This window comes from Leuciscus leuciscus, assembly GCF_965113295.1.
Source record: "Leuciscus leuciscus genome assembly, chromosome: 22".
Taxonomy (NCBI): Eukaryota; Metazoa; Chordata; class Actinopteri; order Cypriniformes; family Leuciscidae; genus Leuciscus; species Leuciscus leuciscus.
The window spans coordinates 34248802-34275463 of record NC_138746.1 but is presented as its reverse complement, the minus strand read 5'-3'; the positions used below and the strand labels follow the sequence as shown (position 1 = coordinate 34275463).

Below are 26662 nucleotides of genomic sequence, written 5' to 3'. Positions count from 1 at the left end.
TTTCTGCTTCCTTCTATATTGCCCATGGCATGTTGATAATGTGATGTGTGATTGTGTTGCATTATGAAATGTGTTCAAACTGCAACAATGGGTGAAATCATGAATCATTCAAAGTCTGATAAAGCCTGATACACTTATCAGGCTGATAACATATGCTGTTTTATTGTGATAGATGACTATACTGGTGACATATAGTCAAACCAAAAATGATTCAGACACCAGATATCATTTTTGATATTTGTTTACTAGTGTGTGCAGGACACTATAGTTCATTTATGTAAGTGAGGGTAGCAAAATAAAGTAGACTGTGACATTATTATATATATTATATATTATACCCAGAAATTATTCATACAGTGACTACCAGTAACATTTATATAAATTTGGGACCAAAAATGATTCAGACACTTTGAGCTGATCATGTTTTGCTGAAGTGTTTTTTCTTTAATTGCTAATGCTCTTTTTACACACAGACTGAACAAAATGAAGCATTGCTTGGTGATTATTTGAGACAAACTGGTATTATCTAATTGTGTAGTTAAATTTAACATCTGACAGATATTCAACATAATTCATTTGTGAGACAGTCTAACAGAAGGATGGACAAAACCAGTGAAATATCAACTGATCTGATAACTCTGAGTTCTTGTCATATTTTATTACTATATACTATAGCCAATAAACTGTGATAATGTTAGAAATGTTGAAGGTGTCTGAATAAATTTTGGTTTGACTGTATTTGATGTTTTTTTTTTTTTTTTTTTTTACAATATCCCCTTCTCCCAAAACCCGCGTGCTTGTATGAACAAGGTACCTCATGATTGTGAGCACCTCACCTGCAGAGCAATGAGAATGTTGGGCAGCGCTTGACCGTAAGTGTCGTGGCAGTGCACCGCCAGTGCGTCGACGGGCACCTCTGTCAACACATCGCTCAGCATCTTGGCCATGGAGCCCGCGGTTCCTACGCCAATGGTGTCCCCCAGGGAGACCTCATAACAGCCCAGCTCAAACAACCGCTTTGCCACCTGGGCCGGAACAGAGGAAAGCCATGAAAACACTATCCCCTCTGGAAATATAAACAAGATGAAGGCCTGCACACAGAGAGCTCATTCTGAGCGGTAGAAAAGCACTGCCGTGTTTCAAGCGTCATGCAGGTTTTTTAGCAAACATCGTAATAAGGGCCTTGTGGGACTATGAAAATTGTGGGAAGAAAAAAATATGCAGAGAGCTCAACACCCAGTGAGATTTATCACATACTGGAAGTCCCATTTAATTTCGCTTCGGGCTGTTATACACTGAACAGTTTTATTCGGACCGAACGATGCAACGTCAATACCTTTGTGACTTGTGACGGTTTTACTTGTCCCTCATACGGACAGCCGAGAGCACAGGAAACGTACCTGGAAAGAAGAGAAAGAGCTGTGAGAGGTGAAGTTCCGCAGTTGTAGGATATATGGCTTCGTGCTCTTGTGCTTTGACAGTTCAAACAGTCATGCAACATAGGGCAAACAACGCCAAGTGCTGTTTCACTGCAACCACAAGTAGAACAGTCCTCAGCGGCCAGAACTGCTCTTACAACGGATTACATCTATCACGGAATAAAACAAAATGTTCAGGAGCAGGCTAAACATATGGTCGGTGCCAAACGGTTGTGACAAATAGTACCAATAGTGTTGACAGTAGGAATGAGAAATTGTGGAGAGCAACGTACAAGCTATATGTGCTTTCCATATGTGACGGAAACATGTTCTGCTAGAAACAGTGAACAAATAAGTGAAAAGTTGAAAATGTTTCTCTTGGGCTTGCGGTCGTCAGACGATACTTCTGTGTGCTACCAGGATTTCTGTGGAGTCTCTTCTTGAACATTAGGCGTTGAGTCACATTTGCCAGAATGAGTTCGTCAGACTGAAGTGACTGCTCTCCGTCGTTTTTGTTTTTTATTCCGTAAAAAGCAGAGACTAAAAACTCTGCACACATCTGGACTTGTACTTGTAACTGATACAAAGCACCACACTGCATGCACATCTGGAACTTGAATTATTTACTCATTAATTCTGGAATAATTTCATGCTGCTCTGGTGCCCCATCTCAAAACCTCAGAGGCGAACAGTCCAAAAATATAAGTGCAACAATAAAAGAAACCGCTGGTTAAACCAAAGGAACTTGCTTATATAACGAATGGCTCCTGAAATGTCTCTACTCCAGTAGTTATTCAGCACAGAGACAATCACCTGTATCAAGTGTCTTACTCAGTGTCATTATATTTTAGCTTGATTTATGAAGCATTCAGTTACTAATAGGAATTATGATTTTGCAAGAAAATCATAATAATCAGCATTGCAGAACATACAATCAAGTGAGCAAGGGTCAAACCTACAGCCATCCAGTAACTATTCCAGACCTTCAGTTTGCCAAACCACCCCTTTGATTAACGGTGTACACAAAAAGCTCTGGCAATTTTGAAAAACATTTTCAAAGTTCCTCCAAAGGTTTTTTCAAAATCTGCTGACAAATCCAGCATGAATTCCATGTTGGTCCAGGTTGGTTTATGCTGGTTAGAGCTGGTATAGTGCTGATCTAGCTGGTGGACCAGTATAGTCATGCTGTTCTCAATCAACACTGAGCTGGTGTAGCTGCTCCACCAACAATCCCACTTCCCATGCTAGGAACCAGCAAACCAGCATCCCATGTCAAACATACCTTATAATGGTCACCAGCAGTGCTGGATTTTTCAGCAGAGATAGTCAATTCTGGTTTTAGCTGTTACATTATCCCTTACACTGATTATAAGTTTACAGTCTTACATTCCTTTACCAGTCCAGATCATTATTTGCTTTGAGTAACTATAATATACAACACTATCCTTTCTTCCAGTCAACCAGTTTCTGCATTGGCTTTTGTATCATTGGCAGATTGTTGGCCTGATTGTCATTCAAAATTAGCATTAAAGTGCATGTAATGAACACTAGCTAAGTCCTCAAAGAAAATACTGGGTCTATGAAGAAAACCCAACATACATGTCTTCCTATTTGGTTGCAATGAAATGAATTGTTACACCAAAGATGAATTTCCAGCTCATATAAACAAATGTTTTCTCCTGTCTTAGTTAAGTAGTGTCTCAGTACAGGTGACTATCCCTGTGGCGTACAGTGGTGGCAGCTTATAGACAGACTCTGAAAGAAATCTGCAGAGAGCTTTATTTCTGCAAAAATGCAAAGTTCTACACATCCCTTGCACTTTCATTTATTAAAAATTCTGGAAACTTTGATTGTGTTCAATAGGAATGCTCTGGTTGATGCATTTACCATGTTTCATCTGTGCCCCCAGATATCCCAGTTCATCCATTTTTCTCTTCTTAAATATTAATGGTAAACAAATTTGGCTTTCTATCCTCGAAGGAGGCTCGAACCCGAGGCTCGGTTCAAGCTCAGAGCTCAACCCCCCTTTAACAGTACTACGTAGAGGGAGAATGAGAGAAATAGATGCCAGAAGAATTGTCGCTGGGATAGAGCAATAATTATATACGCTTGTAATTATGATTGACAGGACTGAATGATTAGGTTTCTCCCGAACCTACATTTGGAACTACTTTTAAACACATTCCTGGATCATTACCTGGATCGGAATCAGTTCCTGACGAATGCTGACCAGGGGTGTGTTTCCCAAAAGCATCGTTAGCCAACCACGGTCGCAAGTTCTGTCGTTATCAGTATAGTTCAACGAGTCTGTGTTTCCCGAAACCATCGTTCTTCTAACACATTTGCAAACAGCATCGCAAAGTTGTGTGTTTGGAACGACAGCTCTCGACCTGTGGTTAGAAGCAGAGTTTCTTGTTTTGATGACATATGGACTCAATTAATCCTTATCTTGAGCAAAATAAGCAAGCTGACATTCAGTACAATCTATATCTCTTATTTAGAATACATACAAATATAATTTACGTCTTTTAGTTTGATAAGAGATTTAAAGCACTGTTTTTGAAGAGTGTGCATGTGTGAACGTGCTCCACTATGTAAGAACAAACCTATGATTTAATCTGGAAATAAAGCAAAATAACTGAGAAAAATGAGAAATAGTCCTCAGGTGCCATGTCCGAAATGTATAGCAAAACATCTAGCGTTAATTCGTTCTCAAACAGTTTCATTAAAAGAAGTTAGTACTCCACGACCGGCATGACATCTTTAACCAACGTGGTTGAACGGCCAATTTGCAACTATATGGTTTCAGGAAACAGTCGTGACTAGCTGGTTGATTTATTCAACGATGCATCGTACTATGGTAGTGAAGCAGCGAGTTACGTTGTTGTACGGGAAACACACCTCTGATTTGCTTTCGATATCAGTGTCAAAGTGGAAGTGCACATAATGAGCACTGGCCTAAATACTTAGAAGGAAGCTGGTGTCCACTGAACACACCCGCGCACTGGAATGCCTTCATGTTTGGCAGCAGAGATGACCTGCTCGAACCTCTGTAGACTCTCCTCTATAGAGCAGTTGATGTTCTTCCAGCTAAACGTCTCCGAGGCAGAACCAAACACTGCCACTTCAGTAGCTCCTGCTGCAACCTTTAACAGGAAACATTTAATCAAGTCTGTGCTTATAGATGTTGGCTTGTGAGTACAACTTGCTTGATTAGCAAGGAAAGCAATTAACAGAAATGGGCTAAACATTTACAAATAAATGGTACAAGATGCAAAGGTTGCTCACTTATGTAAGGTAAAGGGGCAGTGGACGCGTAGGCAGAGCGTATGCATAAATAAAGTGGTTTATTATACACGAAAAACATCATTGACCTGGCATGGAAGGTAAATTGGAAATGTCACTTGTAAATACATGTAAATGATGCAAATATTTACTTACAGCTGCCTGGAAGCCCTGAATATTGGGAGTCAGAACCGGGTATCTTACATCAGGAGACCTTTTAATCCCTTTCAACACTGCACTGTGGTCTGCCATCTGAAAAACAAACCAACAAGAAATTATGCACAAACTTTATCCCACAAATGCCTTTTTTTTTAACTCGAATATTAAACCCAGTGCTTTTGTGCAGATGGAAAAGCCAAAATGCCAACATGTCCCAAGGATCACAGTTGCACCTTATTACCTGAGCAACCCACTTTGAAGACACAAAGCTAGTGGCTTCGATGACAGGCAGACCGGTCTGAGAGAGCATGTCTATCAGCTGGATTTTGACTTCTGTCGGCACTATTTCCTGCAGAAACACAATGACACAAAAGTCTTGGGTTTCTATGAACACATCCCGGGAGCGTGCACATCTGTGAGCCACAACAGCACCATGCTACTGAGATGAATAATTTATTTGCCACTATGACTGAATGAATCGTTTTCCTGTGAATATATACAATAAGACAGTACCTACTAAACTCAAACCAGGCTCAATGGAAAAACATGCCTGTGGCAACAATTCTGAAAAATGATACTACATTGCTTCATGCTCATTCACAACACTTTCACAGTGACATGTCCAGTGAGTGATGCCATAAGCGTGTTGATTTTTATAAGTGCACATACAAATTTATATTTAGTATGTTCACAGCAGTTAAGAAATGAAATGTCAATGCTTTATCGCATTTAAAAAGAGACAACCTACATTAAACCCTACACTCTTAAAAATAAAAGTTCTATATTTGCATGCATGGTTCCCAGTGCTGGCGGTATCGCATTACAAGTAGCTTGAGTTACCTAATCAGATTACTTTTTTCAAGTAACTAGTAAAGTAACGCATTATCTTGAGTTACGTTTTCAAATAAGTAACTTACTTTGTTTTCCCATGTATTGACTGACAGCTCTCTTGTCTCCAAGTTGAGAGGATCGTGAGTAAGTACAGAGGCGTTGTGTGTGAACATGATTGTTATTGTAGTTCTAGACTAATTGAGAGCTGGCATATACTCATCTCACTTGAAAAAAAATAAAAAATAAAAATCAGTATTACTCAAAATGAATAAAAACAGTGAAATGCAATCTCAGAATATTATGCAAACCTAATTAAATATATTAAATTATTACACTAATATACTTTATGTACTTAATCTCACTTTATTAACAATGTATTTTCTGCTGGCCTTCGATGATCCACTTCAATCATACTAATAAGCAAAAATGACTTTAGATGAACATCACTTTTGTGTTTCATTTAAAAAAAAAAAATAATGGAAGTTTTATTTTATTTTTTTATTTTTTTATTTTTTTATTTTTTTATTTTAAACTGGGCCCTCTACCGTACAGCTGTGAATTTGCACTTCCTTCAGCCCGAGGCTTGTTTATTTCACTTTTGGTGTGAAAGGGAATTAAAAAACAAACAAGCAAGCCCAAACAAGGTGAGATAATTAGTTACATTTTTATGGAGCAACACAATATTGTAAAGCATTACTTTTACAAGTAACTTTCTCTGACAGTGATGGTTCCATAAAGAACATCCATAGAACCTTTCCAATGCACAGAAAATTCTTTAAAGTAGAAAAAGGTTCTTTAGATTATTAAGATGTTCTTCACACTATGAAAAAAAAGAGAGGTTATTTTAAGAAATGTTGACAGAAAGGTTTCTTGTGGCACCCAAAATGATTCTTCTAATGGCATTGTCATGAAAACCCCCTTTTGTAACCTTTATTTTTAAGAGTGTACACTAAACCCAACCAATAGCAAACATGCGATAAAAACACATTTGCTGAGGTAACAATGCCATTTTAGCTTTGAGCACTTTTATGGTGACTTCATGACTCACCCCGAGTGATCTGCATGCCTGTACCAGGTGAGCTACTGAGCAAGTTTACTATGTTAGAAAAGCCAAACATTTAGAGCTGGTTATGTGATACAAATGTCAAAAGCTATTAGTTTATGGTAAAAGTGTTTTAAGGTTATAATGTGAAATGCGTTGTGTATTGAATGCAAAAATGAAGGTAGAGGCACATTTTTCCAATAAGCCTGTGTTGGTTAAATCATTCTAAAGATGTGTCAGAATAAAATATGTAATGAATGAGCTATTCGGTGGAAGTACATCATCTTTCCTCTATGTTTTGTGCTCACCAATGTCTATATCATGTGAACCAGGTGTGATTCTCTGTTTGACACAACTGCTCAATACATTTATGCCTTTGGGTTTACGTTTCGATTTTTCTTTTATTTGAAAGGAGAATGCTAATAAAACACATGCTACAAGCATTTTAGAATTGTGAAATCTCTACCTTCTCATTTTGAAGCCCATCTCTTGGTCCAACCTCCACAATTTTGACATGAAGTGGAAGCTTAGGCAGGTCTGAACACTGTAAATTGAAAAACAATGAGGAAGGAAGGACCATATAACAATTTCACAGAGCTGTACGGAAAATCTGAGATGTGGATTAAGACACTTCCTTTGTCAAATGGTGCGTTCAACTTCATGTTTTAAATCTGGTCTTAAAAAATCCTTGCCAGGTCATTTATGACATAATGTGCATTGGACACAGACACTTCCTCTCTTTCAATGGTAAAACCAAAGCTTAACCTTTGAATTCGTTGAGTAGCATTACCACGGGCCAATGCTGTGTTTATAGAAGATTTGAATGGCTATAAAATCTCAGTCTCTTGATACTGAAACGCTCACTTTGAGGAACCGCACAGTTTCTTTAGAGCGAGTTTGATTTAATTGTGCTGTCATGGAGGGAGGAAATGGATGTGTGAAGTGAACGATAAAAAGTTCTTTGTAAGAAGTTTCTGACAGTGTGCACTGGGTAGGCAGAGGAGAACCGATGAGGTTTGTCCCGTTATCACCCCAGGCCTGCAGTTAGGACAGCCTATTAAATTCACTCATGAATCAAACTCGCTCTCTTTTAACTCGCCGCTCAAGCCAGAAATATAGGCTCTACTAGAAATGGATCAAGCTTTTTCTTCTTATCAACTTAATAAATTAGACCAAGAAACTTTAGCTGTCTTTTGTATTTTTAAAACATTTCTGGTCTGCGTTTTCAAGAGGAACCTTCAATAAAAAAATTTAAAAAGTGAAATGACCATAATTTGTATATTGGTCTAATCGAAAATCATGGTTTCTGGTTTAAACCTGTTTTGTTCAGTTTGTATTAAAAAAAGAATGATAGTAACACTCCCTATAGAAAAAGAAAAAAAGAAAGAAAAGAAAACATTCTGTTTAAATTGTATTTTTGCTTGACACCGTGTACAGAACATATTTGCCAGACTATACTGTACATAATATTTTAGTTTGTTTATTTAATTATTGTTTTTTGTTAGTACATAAAAGAAAATATGATGCATAATAAAAAGACATCACAATAAACATTAAGGTCTTTCGAAGACAATATTTCTGTCTTTATCTATAGATATTGAAAAAAATGTATTTGAGTTTTTTCTATCTGAAAATTCTACTTCCATATTATAGCTAATTTATCTTTTGTTTATGGTGAAATTAAGTTGAAAAAGTATAATTTACATATGATTAATGTAATTCTTTAAAATCTGAACCAATCAAGTACTCACTGAAACGTCTCGGTTACGTATGTAACCCTTGTTCCCTGAGTAGGGAACGGAGACGTTATGTCGGATGACGACGAATGGGGTTTCGCTTAGAAATTGTGAATTGTTTGTTAAAAAGCCTGAAATGTTCTGGATTAGTGATGACGACAAGATGAAATGGTTGTTTAATTTTAATGTGTTTAAATTGGCTACTTTTGTTTGTAAAGCCTGGATGCGGCGGCAGACTTGTTTATTTAAATAAGTTCATGTATGTTGTGCCTACTGTCTTACAACTGGTTTTTTTTTGTTGGTGATATTGGTGTCTTACAAGCCCATTAGGGCTGGGCATACAGTAGTATGCAAGACACAATAATAAAAACCATTCATTCATTCATTCATAGAAAGCCTATCACATTTGAGTATAGAAAACGAGCCAATGGCAATGAAATGCCATGGGTCTGCGGAATTTGCATAGAGTATCTCCGTCCCACCCTGGGGGTATATAAGGAAGTACGCTGGCAACATGCAGATATGTCTTCGCTGAGGAGCCGAGACTGAACTCAGGCGTTCCAGCGGTACAGCGGAAGTGGCAGGGAGACGTAACGTCTCCGTTCCCTACTCAGGGAACGAGGGTTACATACGTAACCGAGACGTTCCCTTTCGTAGTCACTCCGAGTTACGTCGGATGACGACGAATGGGGTTCCCAGTGTAATCACGCCACCTCTCGTCTGTCTTCCAGTGCCCTGCGTAAGTCTGAGCTCCCTGTCGTGAGACTGGCACGGACGAAGGACTCCTACTTAACACAGGAATACCAAGGTACACTGGGAAGCATATCTCAGTGGAAATATGCAATCATGCCCAACCCGAAGGGGGGGACTTGGAATACACATATGACCCCGGGGGGCTGCATATGGAGAATCACTGGGGTGTCCAGCCGCAGGTGGAATATTTCAACCCCAGGGGTGGCAAGGTGGCTTGCCGAGGGAAAGACACATGCTTAAGGAGGCTTACAGTGGAAATACACATGTGGGGGTCGCCCAGAGGGGGAACCATGCACATGGAGGCACCTAGCCAAGCGCGAAAGCTGCCGGTGGCAAAACTCTGGCGTTGACGTCAACAGTGCTGGAGGAGACTCGGGGCTTAAGAGGCTCACCTGAGGAGAATATCGCACGTATCCCGTCCGAGGAGAGGAATGGCGAGCAAGCGAAGACACCTGAGCAGAATCTAGTACCGGCTAGTTGAAGCGAGTACATGAGAAGAAACTGGCTCCACTCGGAGATTGTAGAATCTCGCGAATGTGTTAGGTGTCGCCCAGCCTGCAGCTCTGCAGATGTCTGTTAGCCAAGCGCCATGCGCTAGAGCCCAAGAGGATGCCACACTCTGGGTGGAGTGGGCCGTCACACCAAGGGGGCATGGTCGACCTTGCTGCTGGTAAACCAAAGCAATGGTGTCCACTATCCAGTGAGACAACCTTTGCTTGGAGAGAGCCTTTCCCTTCAGCTTCCCACCATGACAGACAAAGAGCTGGTCTGAGGTCCTGAAATACTGCGTTCTGTCTACGTAAGCACGGAGGGCACGTACTGGACAGAGCAGTGCCAAGGCTGGGTCTGCCTCCTCCAAGGGCAGAGCTTGCAGGTTCACCACCTGGTCTCGAAAGGGAGTGGTGGGAACCTTGGGCACATATCCAGGCCGGGGTCTCAGGATCACATGAGAGTTAGCCGGCCCGAACTCCAGGCACGCTTCATCAACCGAAAATGCCTGCAGGTCCCCTACCCTCTTGATGGAGGCCAATGCAACCAGGAGTGCTGTCTTCATTGACAGGAACTTAAGCTCCACTGATTGCAGAGGCTCAAAGGGAGCACTCTGCAGGGCAGTTAGTACCACTGAGCGGTCCCAAGAGGGTACGAGAGGAGGGCGAGGAGGATTCAGTCTCCTCGCTCCTCTCAGGAACCTGATGTTCAGGTCGTGCTTTTCATGATGTGCGGCAATGGCGGCAACATACATTTTCAGGGTGGAGGGAGACAGTCTTCGCTCCAACCCTTCTTGCAGGAAGGAAAGCACGACACTGATCGGGCATTTCGTGGGTTCTTGTTGTTTTGAAGAACACCAGTTGACGAAGAGGTTCCACTTCAACGCATAGGCATGTCTCATGGACGATGCTCTAGTGGAAGTGATGGTAGCCACCACCGCTGGTGGTAGGGTACTCAAACCTGCCTCATCCCGTCCAGGAGCCACACGTGGAGGTTCCAAAGATCGGGACGAGGGTGCCATAGGGTGCCCCGTCCCTGAGAAAGCAGGTCCTTCCTCAGAGGGATTGGCCAGGGAGGTGCTGTCGCGAGGAGGACTAGTTCTGGGAACCAGGTGCGGTTGTGCCAATACGGGGCAACCAACACGACCTGCTCCTTGTCCTCCCTGATCTTGCGCAAGGTCTGCGCAAGAAGGCTCACTGGGGGAAACGCATACTTGCGGAGGCCCCGCAGCCAGCTGTGCGCCAGTGCATCCGTGCCGAGCGTGCCCTCGGTCAGGGAATAAAACAGGTCGCAGTGGGACGAGTCGTGAGAGGCAAACAGATCTACCTGTGCGTCCCCGAACTGATCCCAAATCAGCTGAACCGACTGGGGATGGAGTCTCCATTCTCCAGGGAGAGGCCGAAGCCGAGACAGCTCGGCGGCCACACGGTTCAGGTCTCCCGGGATATAAATGGCTCGAAGCGACCTCAGATGCTTCTGACTCCATATGAGGAGGTGGCGGGCGTGTTGCGACATACGGCGGGGGCGTAGACCACCTTGTCGGTTGATGTACGCTACTGTCGCGGTATTATCTGATCGGACTAGTACGTGCTGGCCCCTGAGCAACGCACGGAAACGGTGCAGGGCGAGACGTACGGCCAGCAACTCGAGGCAATTGACATGCCAAAGGCGCTGGGGTCCTGTCCAGGAGCCCGCGGCAGCATGTCCATTGCACATGGCGCCCTAGCCCGTGGTGGAGGCATCTGTTGAGACAACAACATGCCTGGAAACTCGTTCTAAGGGCACTCCGGCCCAAAGAAAACTGAGGTTCGTCCACGGGGTGAAGGTCTGATGGCAGGTGGGAGTCACTGGGACTTGGAGCGTGCCGTGTTGCCATGCCCACCTCGAGACTCGATCGCGAAGCCGAAGCTGAAGCGGTCTCATATGAAGCAATCTGAGCGGCGTTACTGCGGCTGCGGATGCCATTTGCCCGAGGAGCCTCTGAAATAGTTTCAGTGGAACCGCACTCTTGCCCTCGAACTGACCAAGGCAAGTCAGCAGTGACTGCGCGCGCTCGCTCGTAAGCTGCGTGCACATGGCGACCGAGTCGATTTCCATACCGAGAAAAGAGATCCTCTGCACGGGGCAGAGTTTGCTCTTCTCCCAGTTGACCCGAAGGCCCAGACGAGCTAGGTGCCGGAGCACTAGGTCCCTGTGTTCGCAAACCTGGTCTCGAGAGTGAGCTAGGATCAGCCAGTCATCGAGATAGTTCAGGATGCGAACCCCGTGTTCCCGTAGAGGAACAAGGGCTGCCTCGACGACCTTCGTGAAGATGCGAGGCGACAGGGCTAGCCCGAAAGGAAAACCGCAGGAACGGTCTGTGTCGAGGAAGAATGGAGACATGGAAGTAGGCGTCCTTCAGGTCGAACGCTGCAAACCAATCCTGCGGCCGCACGCATTCGAAAATGCGTTTGGCCGTGAGCATCTTGAATGGCATCCTGTGAAGGGAGCGGTTCAAGACGCGCAGGTCCAGGATTGGTCGTAACCCACCGGATTTCTTCGGTACAATAAAGTAGGGGCTGTAAAACCCGGACTTCATTTCGGCTGGAGGGACAGTCTCGATCGCACCCTTCGCCAGTAGGGTGGCGACATCCGCTCTCATGACAGGGGCATTGCCACTGACCATAGGGAAGCGGACTCCCCTGAAGCGGGGAGGAGACCGCGCGAACTGAATCGCGTAGCCGAGCCTGATGGTTCTCGCGACCCAGCCGGACAGTCTGGGGAGCTCTAGCCAGGCTCCCAGAACTGCGCCAGCGGGGTCATTCGAACCACAGACGTACCGTCGGTGGTGCAGCGAGGCGGAATGACCGGCCCAGACGAGGGTGACATAGCGGCCCTGTACGCGGGCACGGTCATTAGCCACGTCCTGCCAGAGGAGGCCAGGGGAGGACCAGCTTCCCACGGGGGCGTGCTCTGGCAGGGGTCTGGCGACAGGGGGGGATGAGAGGAGCGTGGCCCGTGGGCGGCGTGTGCTGTCATCCACAACCTCTTGGAGCTCAGAGAAAGAGCATCAGTTCTTTTTGAACGAGATTCTCCCCCAGCCCTCCACCGGGGGAAGGAGTGGTCCTGCTACCAGTTTCTAAAAGAACTGAGCCCTAACTCCAAGCTGCCCGTCTCAGGAGTGCTGCTTAGCCAGGTGTTAGCCGGCTAAGGGGCAGAGACAGGTGGTGCCAGCCTCCAGCGACCTCCTCGTGCTCGGGCCGGTGAAGGCTCGAGGGGAGGAGCCGCATGGAGGTGGCGTTGGCGGGAAGCAGACTAAGGAGACCACACGGACAGATGACCGTCAATGCAGAAGCCTCAGTCCGCTTCTGGAGTGATCGAAGACTGTTGGGCGCAGTCCTCAACCACACCGCCGACCAAGCTGCCCGTCTCAAGAGTGCTGCTTAGGCTGGCGTGGCAGTCTAAGGGGCGGAGACAGGCAGCGCCGCCCTCCTGCGACCTCCTCCTGCTCAGGGCCGGTGAAGGCCCGAGGGGAGGAGCCGCATGGAGGTGGCCTTGGCGGGAAGCAGTTTAAGGAGACCACACGGATGGATGACCATCAGTGCAGACGGACCTGATGCTTCCCGCAATGAAAACATGACTCATCCACGAGCGCTGCCGAGCGTGATTAAGCCCAACACGCGAAACAGCGCTCGTGACCGTTAGGCAGATAAATCACGCGCCCACATCCAGTAAATACACGGGCGAACCGTCTTGAAAAAGACGTGCCGCGTGCAGCTCTTTTAGAGAGGAAAAAGCTCAGCAGAGTGCTGAAGCGCCCAGGGAGAAACACACTCACTGTCGACAGATCACTGCACAAAACAGCAGCAGGCAATGCGATCTTGCTGCAACGCGCCGTTGCACCAACACACTGGAGAGCCGCTCGTCTCGTAGAGTTTGTTTGATGGCGCGTTCCAGCGAGATCGCACTCTGCTGCGCTTTTTCCTCTCTCTAAAAGAGCTGTACGTCGCATGTCTTTTTCAAGACGGTTCGCCCGTGTGTTTTCTCGTCTCCGCCCGTTAGCCGGGCCAAACTCCAGGCTAAGCAGCACTCCTGAGACGGGCAGCTTGGAATTAGAGCTCAGTTCTTCTCAGGAGCTGGTAGCAGCACCACTCCTTCCCCCGACCCTCTCCCCCACCGGGGGAGAATCTTCTGTTTTCTAAGAACTAATGCCCCTTCCTCCGAGCCCCAAGAGGCCGTGGATGGCAGTGTGTAACGCTCTGCCTCACCACTCTCGTCCCCCTCTGTCGCCAGACCCCTGTCAGAGCAGGCCCCCGTGGAACGCTTGTCCTTCCCTGGCCTACTCTGTCAGGACGCGGCTTATGACCGTGCCCCCACACCTGGACGCTACGCCTCCAATGTCTGGACCCATCGAGGGTACGTCTGTGGTTCGCATGACCCCGCTGGATCAGTTCTTGGGAACTTGATTAGAGCTTCCCATCCTGTCTTCGCCTACTGGCGAAGAGTGCGATCGAGATTGTCCCTCCAGCCGAAATGAAGTCCGGTTTCTTTAGCCCCTACTTCATTGTACCCAAGAAAACCGGTGGGTTTTGGCCAATCCTAGACATGTGCGTCTTGAACCGATCCCTTCAAAGGCTTCCATTCAAGATGTTGACAGCAAAACGCAAATTCCCGAATGTGTTCGTACGGTGGATTGGCTACAGCGATCGACCTGAAGGACACCTACTTTCATGTCTCCATTCTTCCTCGACACAGACCATTTCTACAATTTGTTTTCGAGGGGCATGCATATCAGTACACGGTTCTCCCGTTTGGGCTAGCCCTGTCTCCTCGCGAGTTCACGAAAGTAATTGAGGCAGCCCTTGTGCCGCTGCGGTAATGCGGGGTTCGCATCCATCAGGTTCCTGAGAGGAGCGAGGAGACTAAATCTTCCTTGCCTTCCTCTCGTACCCTCTTGGGACCTCACAGTGGTTCTATCCACCCTGCAGAGTGCTCCCTTTGAGCCTTTGCAATCAGTCAAGCTTAAGTTCCTGTCATTGAAGACAGCGCTCCTGGTTGCATTGGCCTCCATCAAGAGGGTAGGGGACCTGCACGCATTTCAGTTGATGAAGCGTGCCTGGAATTCGGGCCGGCCTATTCTCACATGATCCTGAGACCCCAGCCTGGATACGTGCCCAAGGTTCCCATCACTCCCTTTCGAGATCAAGTGGTGAACCTGCAAGCGCTGCCCTTGGAGGAGGCAGACCCAGTCTTGCCACTGCTCTGTCCAGTACACGCCCTCCGTGCTTACATAGACAGAACGCAGTGTTTCAGGACCTCAGACCAGCTCTTCGTCTGTTATGGTGGGAAGCTGAAGGGAAAGGCTCTCTCCAAGCAAAGGTTGTCTCACTGGATAGTGGACGCCATTGTTTGGCTTACCAGCAGCAAGGTCGACCATGCCCCCTTGGTGTGACGGCCCACTCCACCCGGAGTTACGCTATGTAAATTCCGCAGACCCATGGCATTTTCTTGCCATTGGCTCGTTTTGTATACTCGAAGGTGAGAGGCTTTCTAAGTGAAACCCCATTCGTTGTTACGACGTAACGTCTCCGTTCCCTACTCAGCACACGTGTGTGTGTGTGTGTGTGTGTGTGTGTGTGTGTGTGTGTGTGTGTGTGTGTGTGTGTGTGTGTGTGTGTGTGTGTGTGTGTGTGTGTGTGTGTGTGTGTGTGTGTGTGTGTGTGTGTGTGTGTGTGTAAGATGAGAAAAGGGGGAGACTTGATAATGTTTAATGTTCAATCATGTTGTGATTGTAGCATTTTCTTAGGCTGAGGACATAAATAATATGTTATTGCTGCTTAGTGCTTACTATACTTAAAATTGTGGACTTTGCATTTAGTATTCTAACACAGTTTGTGCTATTGCTTGTAAACAGCCAGCTAGCTAATTGAATTAATGAAATCCTGCTTGAGGACCTTATCAAATCACTTTGAGACAACTTCATTTGATCCCATAACACTAACTTCGTTTGATGATGTATTAAGTTATCTTAACAAACTGTGATTATTTAAATAGTGTAAATCCAACACACATTTTTTTCCCACTGTATAGCCTTTATAAATAATAATTTTACTCAGTATGAATAAAAATGTTGGGCTTTAGGAAAATAAATATTTTTTTTTATTAATATTGAATCAAAATGTAAGGTTTGAACAAATCTATAAATACACCTTGAGAAAAAAACAATCAAATTTTTTTTTTTTTTTTATAAAAAAAAAAAGAAATGTCAGTGTTTCAAACCCAGATGAACCCTGTAAATGACTTCTGGGTATAGACCTGCCAGCTTGTCATTAAACAGTGAAAATGCATAACTTTTGAAGTGGGAAACAATGGCATTTGGCATAAATAACATTGCACCTCCTTGTGGAAAAGCACCATTTTGTAATTAAACACAAGTACAAAGAAAATTTGAGAGCTCCAGTGGAGATGGAAAGTAAATAAAACTGATATATGCAGAAATTATGCATATAATGTGTAGTTTTCTGCCTAACACTGTGTTTCATGAGGGTCAGATCATTTTCAGCTGCTCCTTTACGCGACTCCATTGCTATATTTCCATGTATAAATCTTGCACATGCAAAAACAGACCCCCACCTTCTCTTCCCACAGGAGCCGTGGCAACCAGGGATGATCCCGCAGGAAGGTCTCATAGCTCAGACAGTGCTTGACCGCAGTGGAAATGTTACCCATCCGGCTAGCACGACCCGCTAGCCCAGCGCTGTTCCCGGATGACACCTGTAGAGATCAGAGCGCATATGCCTTTCAGCATCGCTTCAACGGGCTCGGGATGACTCAGCTGTTACCATGGCAACCGCATCCCTGCCTCCTGCGCACAGTGATGTCAGGAGGGGGAGGGAAGAAGACGTTACACAGCATTTTGTTGGCTTTAGACTGACAGCTCCATGTGAAGTACGAGCCCCGCTGGGATTCTCGGCTCTACAATAAGACTAACCACAAGCTGCTTATGTTCCTGCCTTCGGCTCCCCTTCCCAGCGGAAATCTCCAGCTCGAGGGAAATACGCTCTCTTCATTGATCTCCTGTGACTGAGGAGCTCATGCTTCTCAATGGCCGGCCGTGGCTCTCTTGCCAATGTCAACTGTGCTCTGTTATAAAATCTCTCTGTAAAGCCCGGCCGCAATTTACTTGTGAAAGAGCCATTCTTCCTGGCCCAGGTGCTCACAATAGAGAGGTTTAAGGAAGCTCTTGTGCTGAACTCGTCCTCAGTAAGACGCTGGTGTGTGTCGTGAGAGGGTGTGTGTGTGTGTGTGTCGTGAGAGGGTCTGGCCTCTCTCTCACGGGGGGGAATGCAACCGGACGCATTTATTAGGTATCAGCATTTCTCGCATGGCAGAGCCCGATAAATCATAAAGAATATCAAAACATGTTCATGGTTCAACACTTCTTGGACAATGAATAGCCATGACTTTTCCATGACCTCTTAAGTCATTTCATTAAGTTTTTTTAATTTTAATTTTAATTTAGATTTTCAAGTCACTGCGACCTGTAAACCACTTCGAAGACTCACTATGTTTGCAAATAAAAATGTATGCTGGACAAGATTTTGTGAAACCTTTTGTAACTAAGCTCGACGTGTGCTTTTAGTTGCATTAAATGTGCACTTCATATCTTATTTTTTAAAAACTGCAGATAACTTGCAGAAATAAAAGGCCACGTAAGTGTATCTTGAAGTGTAAGTGTTAGAGAAAACACTTTCATGGCTGTTTCTAAGCAAATTAGTGCATTTTGTTGCAGTCAAATTAAAAATGTTGCTTTAAAATTCCTTTTTAAATCATTGTTTTAATAATCTTTTGTCTTGCTTTAAAAAAGTACACTTATTTTGATTTGTTGACTAACTAAAGCACAAGTCCTTGAATATAATGTCATTCAATATTACATTTAAAGTTAATATGTTTTAAATTGCGACTTCATCATTACACTAAGTAGGTAAAAAAAAAGTTTCAGCTAATTGCATTTAGTATAAATATAAACGGTAACACTTTCTATGCTTATAACAAATTATAGCCCCATTTATCCTTAATATAGTATTACTATTCTATAAATATATTATAAAGACTCATTAAGACCTATACTGCATTATAAGAACAGTTACATTTATATAATTTTTTATAATTACTTTTAAGTCATACATTTGCTTTTTCAGTACGATGCTCATAATCCACTATACACTGATTTAAAAAATGATCAAATATAAAATAGATCGAGAGACACTTGTTCCAATTAGTTATCAATTTGCCCCAAAATCCTTTGATCCACGAAAACGACTAAAAACGGTGTATTATTCATGCCAGGCCAGTAGATGGCGATGTCACTTTGTAAAGTAACGCTACGCACCCATAGACTCAACGGATAATACGCATACACATGAAGTCCTGGTTTTAACTATTTGTTTTGTAGTTTACACGGAGAAAATAACGGTATCTTGCACTTTGAAACCATCCATATGTAAAAGGCTTTGAGCACTCAGAAAAGCGCTTTAAAAATGTAACGGATTATTATTATAAACCAGTCTTCAAAAGTTAGCATTTTCAGGCTCCCAAAACGCCATTGTCGTGTAAATCAACGGCCAAACGCATAAAAAGTTGAACGTCATGTAAACCACCCATTTGAGTTGTCACTACAATATTTGCTTGGCCAATGATATGAGGTTTAGGCGGGACAATCTGTTTGTCTGACATCACAAATTGAATGCAAGGACAAACCATTATTCTTCTTAATTGCATTTACATATATAGGGCCCTATTTTAACGATCTGAAACGCAAGTGTCAAAGCGCAAAGCGCAAGTAACTTTGTGGGCGGGTCTCGGCGCTGTTGCTATTTTCCCGGCGGGATAAATGACTCTTGCGCCAGGCGCAAATCTAAAATGGGTTGGTCTGAAGTAGCTTCATTATTCATAGGTGTGGTTTGGGCGTAACATGAAATAAACCAATCAGAGCATCATCTCACATCCAGGAGCGCGCCAGCAGCGGTTCACAGCCAAGGAGAGCAACGCTCTCGTCACGGCCGTAAAAGAGAGAAGTTACATTGAAATGGAGAAACCCACCCAAATTAACTTCGGTTAATTTGGGTAAATGTGTAAGCTAGATGTATGCTTTTATAATAAATTGTTTATCTATCTATCTATCTATCTATCTATCTATCTATCGTAATAATGTATGATTTGCAAAAATGAAAACTGCTGCTTCTGTGTAGATGAGAGAATCAAAGTGCGCGTTGTGCACACGCTACATTGATTATGGCCAAGCATGTGCCCTTAAAATAGCACATGAATAACATGCGCAACGCGCCACTGACTTTAAACTATTTTTTCCTGGTTAGTGGCGCAATTGTTTTCTAAACCTGCAAAATAGCAAGAAGGAACGTTTGCGCCGGAACACGCCTCCTCTTTGCGCTGAACCGCCCAGGGAGCGCAAGTGTATTTCTTAGTTAACCGACGTGCTTCTGTGGAGGGAAAAGTCCGCTTTGCGCGGGTGCAAAATAGGAATGTGCGTCGGTGTACAAAGTCACTTGCGCTGGGTGCAAGATAGGGCCCATAGTCTACATACTAATTTGCACAGACTTTCCTGTTTATCTATGAAAGCATGTGATCCAGCTGAGCCGGAGCTGCCGGGACCCTTCTGTGACGGGGTGTGTGTGTGTGTGTGTGTGTGTGATTCAGAATTGCCCCCAGGAGTTTGCCGTATTAGATCTGTGTCCCTACCGAACCATTTAGCGTTTCCTTTCCTTGAATGCTCTCTAACTAAAAGGACAAAAAGTGGACATTCATCTTGACAAATACCAGCTGTCGGGGTTCACTTCAAAGAGGTGAGCTGCACCTTCAGGGCATCCTGGGTAATGTAAAGTAACACAGCACAGGTGAGCGAGTGTGGGGGCTTTTCCCAACTTCTTTTATCATCCCAAACGGGCTCGTGTCAACATTTAGCCAGTGAGCATGACAGCAGGATGAAATGTTAAATAAAGCACAATTTCATTAGCCATTACCTGAAAGCATGGGTTATTTTGGCCGTACCAGATGTTCGCCTCTTTTTACCGTATTCCCCTTGCAATTGTAGATGATTTAGGAGCAGACTCCAATGCGATGGGCTGCGTTTTGCACAAACAAATCCTGCTGGGTTAGCTTCGGGCCTCTCGCGAATTAACCTTTGCCTCTGTGAACTTAAATAGGTAAAATATTTATGCTTTGCTGTCTCTTGTAGAGTAATCACTGGTGGACTATCTGTGGGGCGCACCGTGTGTTTTCCCCGCGGGCCGGTAGATTTGTGGGCTGGCTGTAGACAACGAATTTAGATACAAAGTAAATATGTAAAGATTTTAAAGGGATAAAAGGTCAGACATCATCAGGCTGGGCGACTGAAACCACAGTAGCGGATCCACAATCTTCTACACGCACTCTATCACACATTTGAGGCGGTTTTACGGGATTGTAAGGTTTGAATTTATGGACATTTTATTGCTTTTGTACACTATATAAAAGTTGCACTATGTTGGATCCATATTAAAGGGGTGATGATATGGATTTTTTTTTATTGTTTTAAAATGTTTCTTGAGGTTCACTTATAATGTTAATAAAGTTTAAGCAAATATATATGTGGAAAAACTATTATTTTCAACTCTCATTCTGATCGTCTGTCTGGAATGATCCGGTTTTAAGGCGCGGCTCCTTTAAGGCTTGTCAGTAAACGCCCACTGTTGTGATTGGCTAACGGTCATAGCATAGAAAGCAGTATCAACTCCCACTCTCTGTTGCAGTGAGAAAGTGATTTGAAAATATTATCCATATAAAATTGTAATTTATAGTTAAAGCATTATGAAATCATTTACTTACGGTTTGTGATCCAATACATTTGGCTGCTTCATCTTTCAACAAAAGTTTCTTAGTGACCCTCCATTACACTGGGCCTCGTTTACATGCAAAATGCTCAGAACAAACATATAATTTTCCAGTGTAAAGGCAAATGTCAGCCATTAAGCGACTGAACGCCAGTGGGCGGGGCCTTTGGTGTGATAATGTATAACTATTGGTCAATGTCTTGCTCTGGAGGCGGGCATATGCAAATGTATTTGCCCATGTGACGTCACAGATCCCCCTATATCTAAATGAGTTGTTTTTGGAGCTTGATTAAATACTTTGTTTATAATGGAGGAAGTTTTAAACTATGAAACTTGCAGGATGATTTCTCATGTTATGACCCCATTAAAATCTGTCAGTTAAAACCACTAATGAACCATTGAACTGGGTTGTTGAACAGGGCTGTTGACGGGGGAGACAAAGTGACAACGTGGAACATTGTCTCTGGAACACAGTCATTGAGGGTCCGTCCACCCATAACATTTTGTGAATTGAAGCAATAGTTTGTGTTCCCGGTCGGTGGTTTATTCATCCCTGAGTGTAATTTCACATCACAGTGAGTCACACTCTCAGTCATTTTCACTCAAAGATTGCTAGTAAATTTCACAAACAATTATTCATTAATTATAATATGATTCACACTTGTTTTAAATGCTTCCACACATGCTAGCATGACGGATCTCAGTGTATTTACAAGTTGCCATACACTACTGTATATAGAGAAAAATAAAAAATATTTAACCAAACATTTAACCACAGTAAAAGTACATTTCTTGTGTTAATTTTTCATCTCTGTTTTTTGTGTTTATTTAAAATTAGACAAATCTGATATTATTTTAATCTCCAATCTGTTATTTAACAGTTGAGATCTTTCTCTAATGCTGATCTAACCAGCAGAAGACACTCGCCGGGTTTAAACCCCAGTTGTGCAGGCGGGGCATGTTGTCACACTGCGTTACAATGAGACCCTATTAGAACTATGATATTCTATTCTATATGTTTATCAATTCTATTGAGAAACTATGAGAAAAAGGTGAATAAAGACTGAGTCAATGTTCCAAAATTATTAATTATTATCATGTTTTGTACTGTGTTGTATAGCTGTGTTTTCCAGTGTGTTCATTGTCAAACTGAAAAGTTAGTTCATTTTTAATTATTAAAAATTGCCATTTTTTAATATGAAAAAAGTTAATAATTGTATTTCATAGAGAAAATATTTTAGTTTGTCTTGGATAATTTTTTGATTAGCTCAGAAAACATTTGAATCTGTTATATGGTTGTTACAGTTTACCCCACCTATGGGGCATGTTGTCACAGTTCACTCCCATTCTTTCGGGGTAAATCAAGAAAAAAGTATTAATGAAGCAAAACCACATAATTGTACAAGACATGTGGGAAAAAATAAATACTCTGAATCCTAAGTAGGTTTACACAAACTGAGAAAGTCAAAAAGTGTTAGGTTGTGCCCCACTCTCCCCTTATAATCTTTGTTTTATTTACAACTTAAAAAAAAAAAAAATCTGTGAGACACTTCCAGGTTTTGGGTGCTGGATTTCCAACTAAAAATAAACAGGGACAAAACTCTTTTATTGCCTCCCAGCGCATTAGTTCCAGTGAAATCTAGTACACAACATCGTAACAAACTTTCCCCATGACTAAAACTGGCTTTCAAACCGGTCGGAAGACTTTAATGAGGGGATAAATGGAGCCGTGGATGAATTGAAAGATAAATGGCAGATGCGACGAAGCCTTCTTTGGATGTTTTATTTGGAGTGCTGGTGTAATCTGTACCATTATGTCAGTGAAAGAGTTTAGTTCATCCCTTTTTCATCCTTAGCATGGAAACAGATGTGAGAAATATGCGTTACGGGGAACAGGTTTAGATGAAGCATCAAAGAGGTTTTAAGCCATCAGATAAATCCTGAAAACATAGTGAACTGCTCAAAACTCAAGTCAGATTTGATCAATTTGCGTCCATACGATTTCAATTGTCCCATAGAAGCTGCTAGAATAGATTCAAGCTTTGACTGTAACTTCAAAAGCTCCGTGTGTCCACTTGTGGGGAACGTGTGGACACTGCAGGCTGTGTTCGGCAAGAGCTTGTGGTGAGTTCATTATAACAAAAGTGTTACTCGGAGAGATGCACACCTAAAGCAATGAAGAGTATTTCTGGCAGGTATGTTTAGAATTATGTGATTTTTCTCTTATGAAGCAAATCTATAGCAAATCTAAAATATTTTATCCTGAGGGTTGGTCTGTAAATCAGTTGCTTGGCTAGAGCAGGACTCCCTAGATTAAATATGAAATCAGCCATTTACTCATTGACAGATATTTTGAAGCATGACATTGACTGCGTTTACATGTGCACCAATATTGCATTTTTTTTGTTTTGTTTTTTGCAATAATCAGAGTGAGGACTTAATCTCAGTAAGATGTTTACATGACACGAGCAAAACTCTTCACTCTTGTTTACATGCAATGTTCATTATTCTGATTATTAAAGGGGTGGTATAATGCCCTTTTCTTAAGATGTAAAATAAGTCTCTGTTGTCCCCAGAGTGTGTGTGTGAAGTTTTAGCTCAAAATACCCCACAGATATTTTTATATAACATGCTAAAATTGTCACTTTTTGAGGGTGAGCAAAAACACACCGTTTTGTGTCTGTTCCTTTAAATGCAAATGAGTTGCTGCCCCCGGTACAGGGGGCGGAGCTTGCAAGAGCTTGCACTCACACACACATGCACTGAAAATTTCTACAACTTTTAGCCTTTTATGTTCAAACCGGAGTCAGACAATGATGGAGAGACTCAAGAAGAAGAGACAACATGTAGAAGCAACAGGACATTTCTGAATGGTTAGTTGATGAATTTATGTAGCTGATGTGTAGTTATCTTCTAGTCATTCATTAGCATATTCTGTCTTGATAATCTATAAATCGCGTTCTGGGGGCGGGTTTATGTAAATTTTAGGGTTAGTGATGTCAATAGAATGTGGTGTAGTCTCTACCAGCCGTTTGTTGTAGTCCTTAAAAAGCGATTTCTTTAAAATAAAATATCTCCCTTTGCTTTGAACTTTGAGTGTCGTAACTTTGCAGATGTTGTTTATGATCAAACAGCAACATTACACACTAACTAAAGTTAGAAAAGTCAAATCATAATCAACCACCCTTTTAAAAAGTGTGGTTATTTTCACCACCATTATTGGCATACCCTAATGCACAGCAGGAATGAACTCACGTATGTCACTGGCCACTGAGATACAAAAATACGGAGCCCCTAAAGGGACATGTGATGGAAAAATAATATTATACGGGAGGAAAAATAATTAGACAATGATTTTGCATTCTCTCGCAAATGTTTTTCAATCCCCCGAGAAACTTTACGTTTGCGAGCGAACAAAGTTTCTCAGGGGAGCGCAATTGTTTGGCGAGCGAACGAAAAAGTTTTAAATAAATGTTTTTCCAGCCATCTCATATTTTTTTCCACAGGGAAAACTTCAGAATAATGTTTTTTAGTTTGAGTTTAGGAACAGTGTACAAGTATACCAAATCGTTCTCTGATAAGAACCAGAAAATGCTTAATCATATATATCTTTCCGCCTATAGTCTCTAATGGCCTAACATGTTCGACATTGCAGAAAAACTACCAAAACTGCCATGCTTATTAGTTTCAGTGACATCTATTCATTCATTTTCAGATATTCAATTAATTTAGTTGGTTTTATGTTGTATAAGTTAGCTTTAGGAAAATAAATATGACTATTTCAAAAGAAAATTTTATTATTAAAGTAGTTTTAGGTAAATTATCAGTCAAATTGTTTGATTCAGATTCAGTTAGAATACTATCAAATACTAAACATTTCATATAATATCTTCATATCTGCAGTTTTGGTTAGTGGTGTCAAATACATTTTGAATTCCCCCAACATAATTTGTGATAATGGACCTCTGTATTACAGTACAATGTGTTCACCTGTTCATCCATATGGTTTACCTCTCCAAAAAAAGATCCTGTCAAGCATGTGTGGACGTCCAGCTGGTTCTGAAAAACTAATAAAAATGTAACTTTCTGTGTCCACCACAGATTGACCATAACATTCTGCATAGTTTGCTTTTGGATTTTTGGATTACTTCGCTAGAACACTGAGTGTTAACACATTTTGACATTGATACATGTGGACAGATGTTTTAATGTGCTTCTAGATGTATCGCTTGGAACTTTTAATTGCACCATTGAGAGATCCTGCTGGCTCGCTCCACACAAAGTACAAATCCAATAAGTTCAAAAAGGTTTCAGATATATTTCAGCACTTCATTTACAGGAGCGATGTGAAAAATGAAAGAAAAAAAAACAGCTGCCAACGGCTAAAGTGTGAAAAAGTAACTCTATATAGAAAAAGGTATTTTCCTGATCATGCTAAAGTATTTAGAGCAAATATTAATCAGCCGGACGGCTTTAACTTCTAAATAATATACGGCCCTCTTGGAATGAAATGTAGAGCGCAGCTGAGTGTGAACCACCTAATTTAATGATGTTTGCATGAAATAAAGAATAAAAGTTTTAAAGAGTGGCACTGAGAATTCCATGGAAAGTCCCTTCTCAACTCCAATGTGCAGTGAAAACATACGCATGAGAGGGAAAGTAAACAATGCGGAAAACGTGAACCCTTCCACATGGGATGTGAGGTAATATTTTTGTCTGCCTGCCCTTTTTGAAAGGACTCTTGTCTGCGCTGCCATGGCTTTACTCTCTTTTTACAAAGACACATAGGCCTGGTTTCACAGAGAGGGCTTAGATTAAGTCAGGATTAGGCCTTGGTTCAATTTAAGTAGCTTTTAAAAACATTACTTAAAACTACTTACCTCAAGCTCCATTTGCAAGATTGGCCTCCATTCCCAATCCATGACCTCGTTCATATATATTCCTCTTTCACGTCCTCCTCTATTTTTTCTCAGTGCACATGAAAACCACAATTGCCAAAGCGCGATTCATCTTGCATTTGTTTACCAGTAGCACATGCCGATAACATTTTATTATTCAATACTAACTTGCGTCGTAGCCTACGATTCAATGGGTGTCATGATCGTGTGTACACATGTCGTACACTCTCAGACAAAAAGATACAAAAGCTGTCACTGTGGCGGTACCTTTTCAAAAGGTACACCTTTGTACCTAAAGAGTGCATATTAGTCCCTCAAAGGTACATATTGATACCAAAAGTGTACATATTAGTTACAAAAGTGTACATATTAGTACCTAAATGGTACATATTAGAACCCTTTTGAAGGGTACTGTCCCAGTGACAGCTTTTGTACCTTTTTTTCTGAGAGTGTACCCAAGTTTATTAGATCCATGTCGTACAGTGTGATTTGTAATGATCTTATAGGATTGCTGAAATCACTGGAGCAATCACTGGGAATCAGCAGATGAAAGGCTGGCGAATACAGGTGTTTCTTTTTACACAGATTGAACAAGACGTCTGGGGTCAAATGTAGTCTTCTCTCGGCTCTTTCACACCAAAAACAAGCATACGCACACACATACAAATATCACTGGACTCTGAACACATCCTCCGTATTCTGAGCCGTGACCTTGTCCTGGTAACTAGCGTGTAAAAAATGTGACCCAGATGCTTGACTTGCTCAGGGACGTCTGATTGAGCTGTAATAAGGGTCTAGCCCACCCACTGAAGCCAAATTAGAAAAAGGGTATGTGGAAAGATGAAGAAAGTAAACTGGAAAACATTTTGATTAGATCGAGTTTCAGCAGCGTTGTGGGCCGACTGCAAGCGGACACTTTCAAAATAAACTATGAGGCCAGAGAAAAGAAAAATGTTCTAGCTTAGGATAGGGTAAAGTAATGGGAGAAGAATTTCACAAATAAATATGACAACGTTGATACTTTACGAGAGTGATTGACATTTTATTTATTTGTGCCACCAGTTTGTTTGCTTTCATTAATTGTCCACAAACAGAACAAGAAAAAAGTGTTTTTTTTACTGTGTAAAATCACAAAACAAACTCTTCCTTGCCTTTAGGTGTTTCACATATTTCTACTAATGTC

At 42.5% G+C, this 26662-nt stretch overlaps 1 protein-coding gene across 1 annotated transcript in view; it reads right to left on the bottom strand.

Annotated features, from left to right (window-relative positions):
* hmgcll1 (3-hydroxymethyl-3-methylglutaryl-CoA lyase like 1) overlaps positions 1 to 17052 on the bottom strand; it is a 36227-nt gene extending 19175 nt beyond the window's left edge. Inside the window, exons 1-7 of the mRNA XM_082153908.1 lie at positions 16326 to 17052; positions 7202 to 7279; positions 5104 to 5211; positions 4860 to 4955; positions 4416 to 4564; positions 1337 to 1400; positions 837 to 1025 (exon numbers count right to left, since the gene is read on the bottom strand). Of these exons, the coding sequence (XP_082010034.1) occupies positions 837 to 1025; positions 1337 to 1400; positions 4416 to 4564; positions 4860 to 4955; positions 5104 to 5211; positions 7202 to 7279; positions 16326 to 16421 (780 nt within the window). The 5' untranslated portion in view covers positions 16422 to 17052. The remainder of the gene's footprint in view (positions 1 to 836; positions 1026 to 1336; positions 1401 to 4415; positions 4565 to 4859; positions 4956 to 5103; positions 5212 to 7201; positions 7280 to 16325) is intronic.
* Between the last annotated feature and the right edge of the window lie 9610 nt (positions 17053 to 26662).